This window comes from Notamacropus eugenii, chromosome 1 (genome assembly GCF_028372415.1).
Source record: "Notamacropus eugenii isolate mMacEug1 chromosome 1, mMacEug1.pri_v2, whole genome shotgun sequence".
In the NCBI taxonomy this organism is placed as follows: Eukaryota; Metazoa; Chordata; class Mammalia; order Diprotodontia; family Macropodidae; genus Notamacropus; species Notamacropus eugenii.
In genome coordinates, this window is record NC_092872.1 from 301,507,934 (window position 1) to 301,521,655 (window position 13,722).

Consider the following 13,722-nt stretch of genomic DNA (forward strand, 5'->3'; position numbering starts at 1 on the left):
TTGTGCTGAAAATCAGAGTTTTTGAAAGTTCTCAGGGGAGCCCAACCGTTTTGTTATTTCGTGGACTTTGGCTCCAAGTCCGATTGTAACTGGATACTGGGACTCAAGTCAGTTGCCCCTTGAGTTGTGCGAAATAGGAGAACCAATAAGGAAAAGAAAGGGAAAAAAAGTGGGCTCAGTGAACGGGAAAGGGGGGATGGGTGGCAGGAGGAGACAAGGGGTAAGAGAAAAAAGAGGGGAACGGGGAGGGTCGAGTGACTAGCGCAAGGAGCTGAACGAAAATAGAAGAGAAGGGTGAGCCTGACAGGAGAGAGGGAAAGATAAAGCGAGAGTGAGAAATAGACAGGGGGGCAGGACCAAAGGGAGGATGTGGGACTGAGCGTTTGCAGAGCTGCTAAGCTGCGTGTGACGTTGCGCGGAGCAGCATTATCAGCACAGGATTCTGGCTGGGAGGAGACCTGGGAGAGTCAGAGGAGGGGGCTGCCACCCGAGGACGGACGGGTGGGTGTGCACAAGATTGGCTGGCCAGACGCTGCTCCTCCGCGGACGGCTCAGCTGGAGTGGAGAAACAGGGACTGTGGTAAGGGGGGAATTTCCCTCCCTCTCTTGCCCGGTGTCCCCCGCTCCCCACCCCCCAGTTCTGTGCAGCATGAACCCCTCGCCCCGCCTCCTAGCCCACCAGCAGTAGCTAGAGCAGAGGAGAAATTGATTTCTTTTCTCCTGCACACACAGCGTCCTGGGGAGCCCCGACTCCACCTGCGGAACGGCTCCAGCGGGGACAGGGGCGCACACGCCTCTGCCAGTCGGATGAGGGGTTGGGAAGAGGGCGAAGGACATGAAACCGAGTTCAGCCGTCACCACGAAAGAACCGGAGCCACAGACGCCCCGGGGAGAGCAGCGGGCGGTGGAGCCCGAGGGGCGCTGGCGGGACAAGGGCGAGGCAGACACTGAGCGACAGCGCACCCGGGAGCGGCTCGAGGCAACGCTGGCCGGTCTGGCGGAGCTGGAATTCCTACGGCAGCGGCAGGAGCTGCTAGTGCGCAGTGCCCTCCGAAGTCCGGGGATCGGAGCCGGGGCCGGGGCTGGAGCCGGAGCCGGAGCCGGGGGCGTGGCGCCGACTCGGGCTGGGGAGCTGCTGGCGCCCGGAGAAGCCTCCCAACGCAGTCGCCTGGAGGAGAAGTACTTGGAGGAGAACATCTTGCTGCTGAGGCAGCAGCTGGTAGGTAGCGCCTCTGGGCGGAGACCCGGGGGGTCCCCGATTGCCTTTTCGGGGAAGAGAGGGTTTGCTTCGGTCTGCGGGCTTTTGTAGCGCTGGGGATACGAAGACAAAAAATGAAAATGTCCCTGACTTCCAGGACACTCCCCTCCCCACTCCCAGGTGTCGCTTCTCTCTGTCTTCTCTCCAATGTCTCCCCCCTGCACCCCTGGCGCCAGTGCCGCGAACGCCTTCTACACTTTCTCGTTTTGGTGTCACTATGTGTGTGCATGTGTGCGCGCGCCTGCATTGTGTCTGGATCAGGTTAGAGCTGGGAGTAATTTGGGTACCCCTCCATTCAAAGGCTCAGCACCTTCTCTGCTTCGTCTGGTGATGACCTTCAGCTTTCCTTTTCCTTTCAACTAGTGAAAGTCATCTAAATGCTTTCAGGGGGGCTGGAGAAACCCTTCCCTAAGACAAAATTTCATTTGGAATTCTTGTGAGTTCCTTTCCTTTTTCTTTTTCACTCACTTTAAAAAGTAACAAAAGCCAAGAAAGGGGCTCTTGTGTGATTAAAATTTTCACTTCAAATGAAATGACTTTTTTAAAAAACCATTAAACTGAAATGACCTTAGGGAATAGGTCGGTTATACATTGTCATTCCCAGAATGCTCTTTTTTCGTGTCAGTTTTTGCAGTCGATCTGAAGCTTAATTTCAGATGTAAGCTCCTTTGCATAATGGAGCTAAAACTAAATGCGACTGATGTAAATTGAGTGGGAATGACTGGCGCCCTTCCCCCAATGGATACTATTTTATATCTACTGTACTCTGAAATTCAACTGTGATATAAGGGGGAGGGGGAGGGAAACCATCTTATTGGATTCCATCAGAACGGGCCATTTTAAACAGTCTTCATTAAAGGTGAAGAAAAAACTAACAGGCATCGATTAACGTCTTTAACCCAGCCTCATAGCAATGGCGGAGTCTTTTGTTTTTCAATGTCCTCAAAATGCAGTTTGGAAAACAGCAGCTAAACCCTTATGTAAATTCTCCTCCATAACTTTGCTGAAAGATTAATGGACAATAAAAACAATGAGGTGCTGTGGAGTCATTGGTGGCCATCTACATTTTCTTGTAACTTCAAGATTCTTGATTCACTCACCAAATTTTCCCGTAATAAGTATCTTCATCAAACGGTTATGGTTTGTACCCCAAAGCTTTCAAACCTATGGATATTCAGGAAGAATACTGAATATTCATGCAAATTTTTTTTAAAGTAAAAAGCTGCCAGCATAGCCTATGCCCCTAAAGTGACTTGGCTTTTTTACATATTTTTTTGGCTTCAGACCGAATTTGGGTATGACACTAGCTTGAACTAGTTTTGGTTGGTCATGCATGTTTAATGCACTATGCTGTTGCAATAGCATTTTTGTCTTCATAAATAACAAAGTCATTTACTTATGATCATAAATGGCACGTATCTATTGTCTGTTCCACAGGAGTGCAGCATTCACTGTATCAAGAGAAATCTAGCTTGGCCAATGTTTGTGATACTATTTTAATTAGTACACTTGACATTCTTGATTTGAACCAGATGCCTTCTGTGGGTTGTATTTTGTTTTTCTGGCAGACCACTAGATGGTACTGACGAGTTAGCAGAACTGATGCTTTATTTGGGAAATCTGAAACTCGTTTAAATTCTACCTCTTAGTCCCAAATTCTGCCAGCTCACACTGTACTTGGCACTAGCTAGCGTTTGTAGTTTCTCGTTTTCAAAGGCGCTTATGCTGATTGTTCCCTAATTGTATGCTGATTGTAACAAAAACTTTATAGAGACGCCAGAACACAGTCTAGATTAGAACACAGTTACTGTTAATAGTGATCTTAAATTATTGTTTCCTATAAAATAATTTATTTTAGATGATTATAGGTAAAGCATCTGGTTCTCTGTTTTTGTTTTTTCATTTTCCATTTAACTTTTGAAATGTGTAGCTTGAATCTTGTAATTAAATGTTAAAGACATTAGGTTTATGTCCTAAGTTTTTGTATATAATAATACATTTTATGCTAATATATAATGTATAAAAATAAAATAGAATTTCATGAGCTTATCCTTTTGAGGTTTTCGTTTATTTCCATTCTCATGGGTAAATTTTTGACCTTGGAAAAATGAGAACTGATGTGTAAGATGAGGTAATTTTAGTATATGTAACAGAACATCTGTTTCTCACTAATGTGTCTTAATTTTATTTTCTTTTTTCCATCTCAGAATTGTTTGAGAAGAAGAGATGCTGGTCTGTTAAACCAGTTGCAAGAATTAGACAAGCAGATAAGTGATTTAAGATTGGATGTAGAAAAAACATCGGAAGAGCGTTTGGAGACAGATAGCCGCCCCAGTTCAGGTAAAGGTCTTATGCTTTCTACTAACTGATTATATTCTTGTGTTACATAGTGACTGAGCACAAATGTCGCTTATTATTAGATTTTAAAAACCTGTCAAATTGTAATAGATTTGTGTTTTCAATGTGGGAAAAAAATTCTCACTATCCTTTGGAAGGAAAGAAAAAAAAAAGCAACCCAAACAAAAAAATAGTGACATTAATAAGAGTGAATTCTCCAGTTAAAAAAAAAAAGGCTTTTATTTAAATTTCTGAAAGAGCTTTCCTTCTTTGAAATGTGAGAGAGTCGGCAGTGAGCTACAAAATTAGTCACACTTCAACTTCCTGAGACTACTTCAAAAGTTTGTTGCCATTTGGTTCACAAAATAGATTTTTGTTTACTCCCTGCTGTCTTCTCTTGAACTTTTTTCCCCCTAAATCCTGATAATAGTAAAGACCAAGTCATAGACATGTATGATTTTTCTATTTGTACATTTGCATTGTGTTTATTTCAGTATCCATTTCATCTCTCATTAAGTATGAATAGAACAACTTAGGAAAAAAATAGAAGGAAACTCATCTTGAATGTAGATGATAGTAACTGTGAAGTTTTTTTTAGAATCCACTTTCCATCCGATTTCCAGAGTTCTTGGAAATTGATACAGAGCTGTAAAATTAGAATATGAATCTGGTGAATCTAAATTCACCTTCAGACCTTCTCTTAACTTTTCTAGAAAAAAATTTCCTTTTAAGTAGGAAATGTGTAGGTTGCTCAAAGCAGTCTAATTCCAAATGGTGTTTGTATTCTTAGGGTTTTATGAGCTAAGTGATGGGGCCTCAGGATCACTTTCCAATTCCTCCAATTCGGTCTTCTGTGAGTGTTTATCCAGTTGCCATTCTAGCACCTGCTTTTGCAGTCCTTTGGAAACATCTTTGAATATCTCAGATGGACACCCCAAATCTGCAGGTAAGATTCACACCAATTTTAGTCCCAGAAAGGACAGTTAGACAACATATAGCCTCATGATCCTCAAAGGGTGTATGCTGTTATTGTCCATTTATTTCAGTTGTGTCTGTCTCTATGTGATCCTATTTGGGGTTTTCTCTGCAAAGTTCCTAGAGTGGTTTGCCATTTGCTTCTCCAGCTCATTTTACAGATGAGGAAACTGAGGCAAACTAGGTTAAGTGACCTGCCCAGGGTCACACAGTTTGTAAGTGTCTTAGGCCAGATTTGAATTCAGAAAGATGAGTCTTCCTGACTCCAGGCTTGGCACTCTATCCACTTTGCTACCTAGCTGCCTTCAGAGGGTGTATAGCAGCACACTAGTGTATTTCACACTTTATAAAGTGTGCCATAAAACTCTTCCTCTTTCTCTGAGATTCCCACATTCCCCAGACCCTGTCTCCAGTTGCTTTTGGTTATTTGCTCCTTCCTGCTTGGTTTTGGAAGGTAAGATGTGTATTTATGTCTGGGAATCACAAAGCCATCCACTTTGGCTTGAGTTTTGGGGGAAGTAAAGACAGAATGAGTTGAGGCGATGGGGAGGGAAAGGAGAGGTAGAAGAATTCCAAGGTCTGCATAATGAGGTTGGAAGTCCCCCTTCTTGGGAATCCTTCTTGGTTGACAAATTAAATGTTCGGTATCCCTTGATTCCTCATATTTCTATAGTAAGCTATGCATCAAAAAAGTTTGGAATCTAGGATATAACTCCAACTTCTTGTTTTAAATAATCATTTGAGACCCAGAGAGGTGAGATGACCAGGCCTAAGTGAGATGGGTAGAAGATTGCAGAGCTGGAACTAGAATCCAAGGCCTCCGATTCAGTTACTTTTTAATTGCTTCATGAGCTGTATTTTCAAATGCATACACTGTAGTTATCTAGTCTAGGTTGAATTCTCATACATGAAAGACTATCTGGTTCAGAGCAGTAGTGGGTCGATAATTGAATCATAGAGTGAATTTAAGTCATCTTCTGACTTCATATGACTCTTGTTTATCATCAGAAATGTTGTGCCAACACTGGAGATCTGGAAACCTGAAGTTCTAATATTAGTTTGACTATTTCTTCTCATTTCAGAAGATAATAGAACTGATAGATGCAGTTAGATGTAGAACTGGAAGATTTCTTAGAGGTCATCTAGTCCCACCTCCCCTCTTTTTACAGATGAGGAAATTGAGGCCGAGAGAGGTGACATGATTTGCCCAAAGTCACTCAGGTTATAAAAAGTGGGAGAACTAGGATTTGAATCTGCTTATTCACCAACTTAGAAGTGAAGTTATTATGAAGTTAATCTTATCCATCAGGGAAGTGCCACGGCCTTGACTTTTTTGTATGTTCTTAGCTCCCAGGGGATCAGTGGTCCTATTATGTCTCTCAGAATCCTTTGGCTGAAAGATTAGCTTCTTTTATGTACCTTACTTTGCAGAGAGATGAGATATGGACAACAGTGTGAATGACACTATTCTGTCTCTGGAGAAAGAGTGCAGAGAAGTATGATGTACAAGAATGGGATATTTTATGTGCTATTTTAAGAACTATTTATTTGCATGTGTACGTGTTCCTTCACTGATGCACCCATGACATTTTCTGCTTGCCCTCATGTTTCTCCTTATCACTCAGCCTCCAAGCAAGAGAAAAGGCAATTCAGTGACTATGCTCTGTGGTATTATGAAAAGGGACAGGAATATGGTGCTATATCCTTTGTCTGACTACAATATTCATTTGATATTGAATTCTCATCTATGAAAGATAGGGCTGCTTGGTACATGGCAGCAGAGAATTGGTAATTGAATGGTTTCTTTGTTTGAGAACAGTGTATTCAGTCCCAATAGTTTGATATAAAAACAAATTTGTATTATCTAGATTGGCTATCTTATGCTGGCCAAGTGTACAAATTGCTGTATTCCATTCTGTACTGAATTGTTCTCAAAGGACATTTTTATAAAACTATTAAAGGCAATTTGGTAGAAGATTGGATGATTTCCTTGGAAACTGATTAGTGATTTCCTCCTCCCCCCTAAGTAAAGCCCATGGAAAAATCTCATAGTCATATAATGTAGAAACAATGGGACTCATTCAGTTAGGTGAGGATCTAGAAACGGGCATATCTTTTCTGATGTAATTTTTCTTTAAAGTTAACTTAATTTACATCTTGGAATTCTTTTACTCCTCAAAGGAGAGAGGATATGTGTGTGTGTGTGTGTGTGTGTGTGTGTGTGTGTGTGTGTATGTGTGAAAGCTATTTTCAGAGCATTTTATATTCATATTTTAAGGTAGTCTATAAATAGGGCTATCGCTCCTGGAAGAGATAGAAGGCAAGCATCTCAGATGGATAACTTTTCTTTTTGGAGGGCTGGAGATAAAAGGGAAGGAAGTATACGATTGCTAGTTGTCAATAAGCTTTTGGCATATTTCCCTTGAATTGGGCAGTTCTCTTAGTACCTCTGAAAGAAGGGAAAGACTTGTGTTTTTAGAGTAAGAAAAAAAACTTAAGAAAAGAATCTTCTCATTCAAGAATAATGAGAAGTGGATGTACTTTTGATTTCATATACTGCTCTTCAATGCAAAAATCTTCTAACTAGAGGGAACGTTAATTGGGCAGTGATAATCTTAAAACTTTGTTCCCTCTAGATAATTGGGAGACAATTAAAATATTATTTGATATTTATAATTAATTTTATGTTACAGAAGAAATATTAATAATGCATTACTACAGAAAGAAAGCAGATGAAAATGATGAATAAAGTCGGAAGTCTTACCTTTGAATTGTTGGTGGATGTTGGAAATTCATGTTTGATCCAATTTCTCATTAAGTTATATTTTAAAAAGCTGAATTCTAGGCTGGAGGTAAAAGATGAGCCCCAGGAAATATGACTGAGAAAAGGTCTTTTCCTGGATGAAGAATGTAGAACATCTTCTTCAGGGCATAGCCCTGGCAAAAATACAAATTGTTTTCCTGCCAATGGTTTCTAAGTTCACTGGTACCAAGAACTCATAACCAAGAACTCATTAAATTGCTTATTAATGGATTTTCCTCCCGTCCAAAACAAATTGTTTTTTCTTTAGATTAACTGAAGGGTGGTTCTCTAAGTGTGTAAGAAGTTGTGCACCAAGGATATGTACTCTTGGAAAGGAGGTGGGCTGGTGATTGAGAAGGGATAACAGCTGATGGAGATTGAGCTTGACCCTAGTAACTACGAAGCATGGAGGGTCTTAGAGAAAGACCTTCAGTGCATTTTGTGGCAGAGGTTGTTTTAGATAGGATTCATGGAAAGACATGGACAGGAATTCACTTGGATGAGAAAGTTTGGATGGGTTGAGAGATATACTAGTAGGAATGCCTATGTTGAAATCATGAATACATCCAAGCATTACAGTTGAAAATCAAAAGATGCTATTGTTGTAATTTGATCAGTCCTTCTAATGATCAGATTTTGGTAACTGGTCCTCTCTTTGTGATTTTCTTTGTGGAAGTTATTCCTGAATATTATAATGCCAATCAAGGTCATTTGTTTTCTTAAGGAAATACAAAAGAATAAATGATATTGCAATAAATCATACAGGTAAACTAAGAGACTGTAAGCTCCCTGAGGGTAGTAATAGTCTTATTTGTATCTTTGTATCTCTAGTGCCTACCTAGCTCAATGCCTTGCATAATAATACTTATTAAATATTTGAGCCTAATTGAACTGATGGGAAAACTACAAATAATAGTAACAATAAGAATAAGAAAAGCTAGCGTCTATATTGTACTTATATAGTATTTTAGCGATAGCTAGATGGCTCAGTGAATTGAGTTCAACTTCAGCCTCAGACACTTACCAGCTGTGTGATCCTGGGCAAGTCACTTAACCCTGTTTGCCTTAATCCACCAGAGAAGGAAATGGCAAATCACTCCTGTATCTTTGCCAAGAAAACCCCATGGGCAGCACTGGCATGCTGTGATCCAGGGGGTTACAAAGAATTGAACAGAGCTGTACAGCAATGGCAAGATAGTGCGTTAAGATTTATAAAGTGATTTACATATGTTGCATATAATCCTCACAAGGACCCGGTACTATTATCTCCATTTTATGCATAAGGAAACTGAAGCATGAAGAGGTTTAGTGTCTTCCCAGGGTCACACAGTTAGTAAGCTGTCTGAGGCGGTATTAGAACTCAGGTCTTCCTAACGCTGAACTTCAGTACCATTCATTGTGATACCTAGATACATCATCATCATCATTAGCAGCGTCATTGAATATAGCACTTTAAAGTTTATATAACCTTTACGTATATTTTTTTCATCCTCTGTAATGATACTATTATTATCCCCATTTTACACTCAGGGAAGTTGAGAGTGGCAGAGGTTAAGTGACTTGCCCAGGGTAATACAGCTAGCAAGTATCTGAGGCAAGATTGGAACTCAGGTCTTCCTGACTACAAGTTAAGCATTTTACCTACTATTCTACTTAACTATATAAAAAAGATAAAAATATAAGATCAAGATAGAGGAAAGATTTGCCCAGAGACTTGTAGGAGACAGTTAAGATTATAGAAAATAGATCGTAAAATGTTAGAAATGGAAGAGACTTCATGTTGCTCAATTTTCTCATTTTATAGATGAGGAAACTGAAGGCCAGAGAAATGAAGTGATGTGTCAAAGGTCACACAGTGAGTAATTTTATTATCATTCTCAGCCTTTTCAGATCAATCAGTAAACATTTATTGAGTGCCTACTATGTGCCTGGCAGTTTGCTAAGTTCTGGGGATACAAAAAGAGACAAAAGACAGTCCCTGTCCTCAAGGAATTTATAATCTAATGGATTAAAAAGTTATCCTTTTTAAAAGGAAAAATTAATTTTTCCATCTCCACCTCAAATACAAAGTAAGGGTGAGGAAATTAATGAGCATTCATTTTCCAGAATCCTTAAAAGGAAACTTCACAAGCATGAAATATTTTAATCGATTCATCAGTGTGTACATAATATTGTCCATGAATCATACTTTAAGATTTTTGAATAAGTGATGTTATCCCTACTTCAGAAATTAGTCACAGAGTCATAATAGAGCTAATGAATAAAATATTTTCGATTTTTTTTCTCCTCAGATCTCATAGGATGGTTGGACCACAAAGAAGGTCAACGTGAAGATGTTTGCCGTTCGCTATCTATACCACAATCCAATTCCCTTGATGTCATTGCAGATGTGCATCCTAAATATCAGTGTGATTTGGTATCTAAAAATGGGAATGACATATATCGCTATCCAAGTCCCCTTCATGCTGTAGCTGTACAGAGTCCAATGTTTCTTCTTTCCATGACCAACAGCCCCTTAAAAGATGAGGAACAACTTGGTAGCAGTGCTAACGATGTTTGCATTGGATCTGAACTAGATTCTGCCAAAGCAGATAATTCTTCCCTTCCACAAAGCAACTCCATGCCTGTGTCCTATCCAGCATCCAATAAGAAAATAGATGGCTACATCTTGAGCCTAGTGCAGAAAAAAACACATCCTGTTAGGACTAATAAGTTGCGAACAAGCGTGAATGCTGACCCCACAAAGGGCATTCTGAGGCATGGGAGCATGTGTGTCAGAGCGACTGGTGGAATTACACACAGTAACAGTGTTAACCTTAAAAATTCTAAACAAGCCTGTTTGCATTCTGGTGGAACAACCACTCTGGAGAATGGTACATTCTCCCCACTGAAGCAGTGGTTGAAAGACTCAAAGGGAGAACAGCTGGAAAGCCGAAGGGTGCCTGTGTCTGTGGGCTGCCCGCCAAATGTTGCTGCTGATCATCAAAGCAAGCACCTGCCAAAAAATGTCAAGCCAGGCTCCCAGGAGTTTGCATGGTGCCCTGTTTCTGGGGCAGGGGATTCCCCTAAAGAAAGTGGTCAGCTCTTTACTGCCTCTCCAAAAGAAAGTCCTGGCCGAGTCCCAGCTCTCCAACAGGAGAACAAAGTTGTCCAGCCACTGAAAAAGATGTCACAGAAAACCAGCTCACAGGCAGCTCTGCCAGCAATCTCTCCTGCTGTGCCACCTCCTCTGCCCCTGCCTTCCTCCCTTCCTATTGAAGAGAGACCTGCCTTAGATTTCAAGAGCGAGGGCTCTTCTTCCCAGAGCCTGGAGGATGGGCTTCTCGTCAATGCTCAGTTCATTCCAGGGCAGCAGCAAAACAATAAGTTACACAGAGCCAACAAGAATGTCAGAATCCTGAAGAGTTCGACCCTGAAGCACAGAGCCCATGCTCTTAATGGGGTAGAAGGTGGCTTCCAGACAGTGAGAGAAAAAAGCAGAGTTGTGAGCAAGAAATGTCATTTCCCTGATGACTTGGACACAAATAAGAAATTCAAAAAAGTCTCTTCCAGAGGGAAGAAGGGTGGAAACTCCCAGGCAGAGGCTGGTCTTTCCAGCAGGCCTACAGGTAGCCTCCATAGGTCTGTGACTAAGTTTCATGGACATGGGCATGGAAGGGAAGCAGTTGTGGCCAAACCGAAACATAAGCGAACAGACTATCGACGGTGGAAGTCATCTGCAGAGATTTCCTATGAAGAAGCCTTGAGAAGGGCAAGGAGAAATCGCAGGGAACCCATGGGAGTCTATACCCAGGTCCCTCTTCCATATGTGAGCCCATATGCGTATGTGGCTAGTGACTCTGAATATTCTGCCGAGTGTGAGTCCCTGTTCCACTCCACGGTGGTGGATACCAGCGAGGACGAGCGGAGTAACTATACCACCAACTGCTTTGGGGACAGTGAGTCGAGCTTGAGTGAAGTAGAATTTGTGGGGGAGAGCACTACCACCAGTGACTCTGAAGAAAGCGGGGGCTTGATTTGGTCCCAGTTTGTCCAGACTCTCCCTCTCCAGGCAGTCACAGCCCCAGCTCTTCATGACAACCACACAAAGGCTTTTGTAAAAATTAAGGCCTCCCATAATCTCAAAAAGAAAATTCTTCGTTTTAGGTCTGGCTCTTTAAAACTGATGACCACAGTTTGAAGCGACTTTTTGGTATAGAATGCATATGAATTAGTTACAGAACAAGGTGGTTCTTGTTTTTTTGTTTTGTTTTGGGGTTTTTTTAATGCAGCTTTTTTCATGGTTTTTTTCAACACTTAAAAAACATATAAGGTAAATGATGTCATCCTCATACTCTGTGTGACTGTGAGTGCCTTTAAGTGGAAAATAAAGAATGTCATAGTAGGAAGAAGTAAAAAGACTGCAGTATTCATGGTGGTAACATTGAATGTTCTGTGTCAGATGACTTTATTTTGAATGTCCTGATCATCAGTCTAAGAGTGGATGTTCTTCATCTCACTCTTTTTACTTGGCTTTTCATCTAGGAGTATTTTTTACACCAAGGATGGAACATAATGATTTTTGTCTTTCCCTTGATTCTTTTTTTGGGGGGGTTGGGGAAAAAAGGAGAAATGTCTGAACCTATGATAAGTTCTACTGAGGAAGTTCCCTTTTCCCAATGCAGATGATCAGTCTTAAAGAGTTAGTTGCCTGGGAGACTGAAAGATTTAGTGATTTACCCAGGATCACACAGGTAGGATGTGTCAGAGATCTGAATCTGAACCAATGTCTTCCTGGCTCCCAAGTTCAGCTCTCTATGCCTCTTGATTCTTCATGGCAATGGTCTTTATAGAAAATTTCCTGAGTGTCACACTCAAGTGTGTGAAGAAGTAAAGCATAAATTATTATTTCGTTTCATTTTCCTGCCTATGTCATTTATGACATTTATTTCTCAGGCAATTTTCCCTTCTTTGTTATTCCTCCTTTATCTACCTGCTTTCTTGATCCAGGTCCTCTAGACCAGAAGTAAATCACTGGGAAGAGGTAGAAGCTTCAAGATAGGGATGTACACAATGAAAAAGGGGAAAGTAAAGGGCTAAAGGAAAAGGACCACTTGAAAACTGCAAAGATGGGAGTGTGGAAAACACTTTTCTAGGGCCATAAACCAGAAGTTAGTACATGGATTCCTTCCATTCTAATCTCTATATCTGACTATGGTGTCCTAGAATGACTTGCCCTTGGGGTCAGATTTTCTACTAGGATTCATAGTGGTATCTTCACTATCGAAATAACTAGCTTCTCCCTTGGGAGTGTGAATCCAAAGCCATAATTGGGTCCTATGTATACTTCTAGAAAGTTGCCTCATTCAAGGTGTCTAATCATCTTGACAGTCTAGATCCTGAACATGTTAGTGCAATCCCTTACAGAGTGAGCCATAGGTCCCTCTGGGAAGGGTTTATTTACTATTTAGTAAACAGTATTGTGTAAAATTGCTTTTTATCAACATGTATGTCGTGTAAAAGTAGTAACTGTTTTAAATGTTCTTATTGATGTCAACTTTTCTGTATAATATAAGCAGTATGTTTTTATATCTCATTGTGTAAATTAATACAACACATATGCTGTAATAAAGTTTGTTTTAATTCTATTAAGTTTGCTGCATTTTTATAAAACCAAATGTTCAGACTTACAAATCTTAGGAGGGATTATCCGTGCTGATTGTGAAATACTCATTCATCCTACTAACTGATCTGTAGTAAATGGATATTTTAGCTCTGTTAAATGGGGTGGGTAATAAGGAATAGTGCTGAGTAAAGAAACTTACTTAGAGTATCAAAAACTTTTTCTTAAGTTAGTTTTAGTTTTTGTTTCTAATTTTAAAATGCTGATACCTTGTACTTATGGGAAAAATTCTTCTGTTTTTTTTTTTTTTTAAGAATTCAGTATGTCCTATTTCATATCATAACTTCTTATAGAAAAGAATAGCCTCCTGCCTTTGAAATATATGAGACATGGTAAAAATGATATTTTCAAGGGCCAAATTTAATTTCTTGGTGCTCTAGAGAATTCTCTAGGTCTTTAAATTTCAGAGAAGCTACCCACCAGCAACGGGAGAGAGGGGGGTTAACTCATGGGGGATTTCCCTATGCCAATGAAATCACATGTCCAGTTTTTCTCTCTCTGTAGTTCTTTTCTTAAGGCAAATAGAGAAGTTGATATCTCAAAACTTCTTGCCAGTTTTTTTTAAGAAGTCATGCCTCACACACACAGACACACGTACACATACACAGACACACACACACGTGCACGTGCACGCGCAAAACAGATGAGAAATTCGAAAGGGAAGTCTCTCAATGTCCTTTCCCAACT

The 13,722-nt window shown here is 40.5% G+C and overlaps 1 protein-coding gene across 2 annotated transcripts; it reads left to right on the top strand.

Annotated features, from left to right (window-relative positions):
* Nucleotides 1–328: 328 nt before the first annotated feature.
* On the top strand, nucleotides 329–13,000 carry DACT1 (dishevelled binding antagonist of beta catenin 1). 2 transcript variants are annotated; one of them, XM_072629332.1, is made up of 6 exons: nucleotides 332–580; nucleotides 733–1,219; nucleotides 3,466–3,598; nucleotides 4,386–4,541; nucleotides 9,178–9,228; nucleotides 9,665–13,000. In XM_072629332.1, the coding sequence occupies exons 2-6, from the start codon at nucleotides 836–838 to the stop codon at nucleotides 11,551–11,553; spliced, it is 2,613 nt and encodes an 870-aa protein (XP_072485433.1). In that variant the 5' UTR covers nucleotides 332–580; nucleotides 733–835; the 3' UTR covers nucleotides 11,554–13,000. The 2 variants fall into 2 exon arrangements, with proteins under 2 accessions (XP_072485434.1, XP_072485433.1); XM_072629333.1 differs by lacking the exon at nucleotides 9,178–9,228 and having other exon boundaries at nucleotides 329–1,219.
* Nucleotides 13,001–13,722: the final 722 nt, after the last annotated feature.

Bases quoted from the DNA above. Each gene is read 5' to 3' on its own strand.
- DACT1 (XM_072629332.1), top strand. From the start codon at position 836: ATGAAACCGAGTTCAGCCGTCACCACGAAAGAACCGGAGCCACAGACG. The intron at 4,542-9,177 runs GTAAGATTCACA...CTCATTTTATAG, and splicing joins TGGACACCCCAAATCTGCAG to ATGAGGAAACTGAAGGCCAG. The intron at 9,229-9,664 runs GTGAGTAATTTT...TTTTCTCCTCAG, and splicing joins GATGTGTCAAAGGTCACACA to ATCTCATAGGATGGTTGGAC.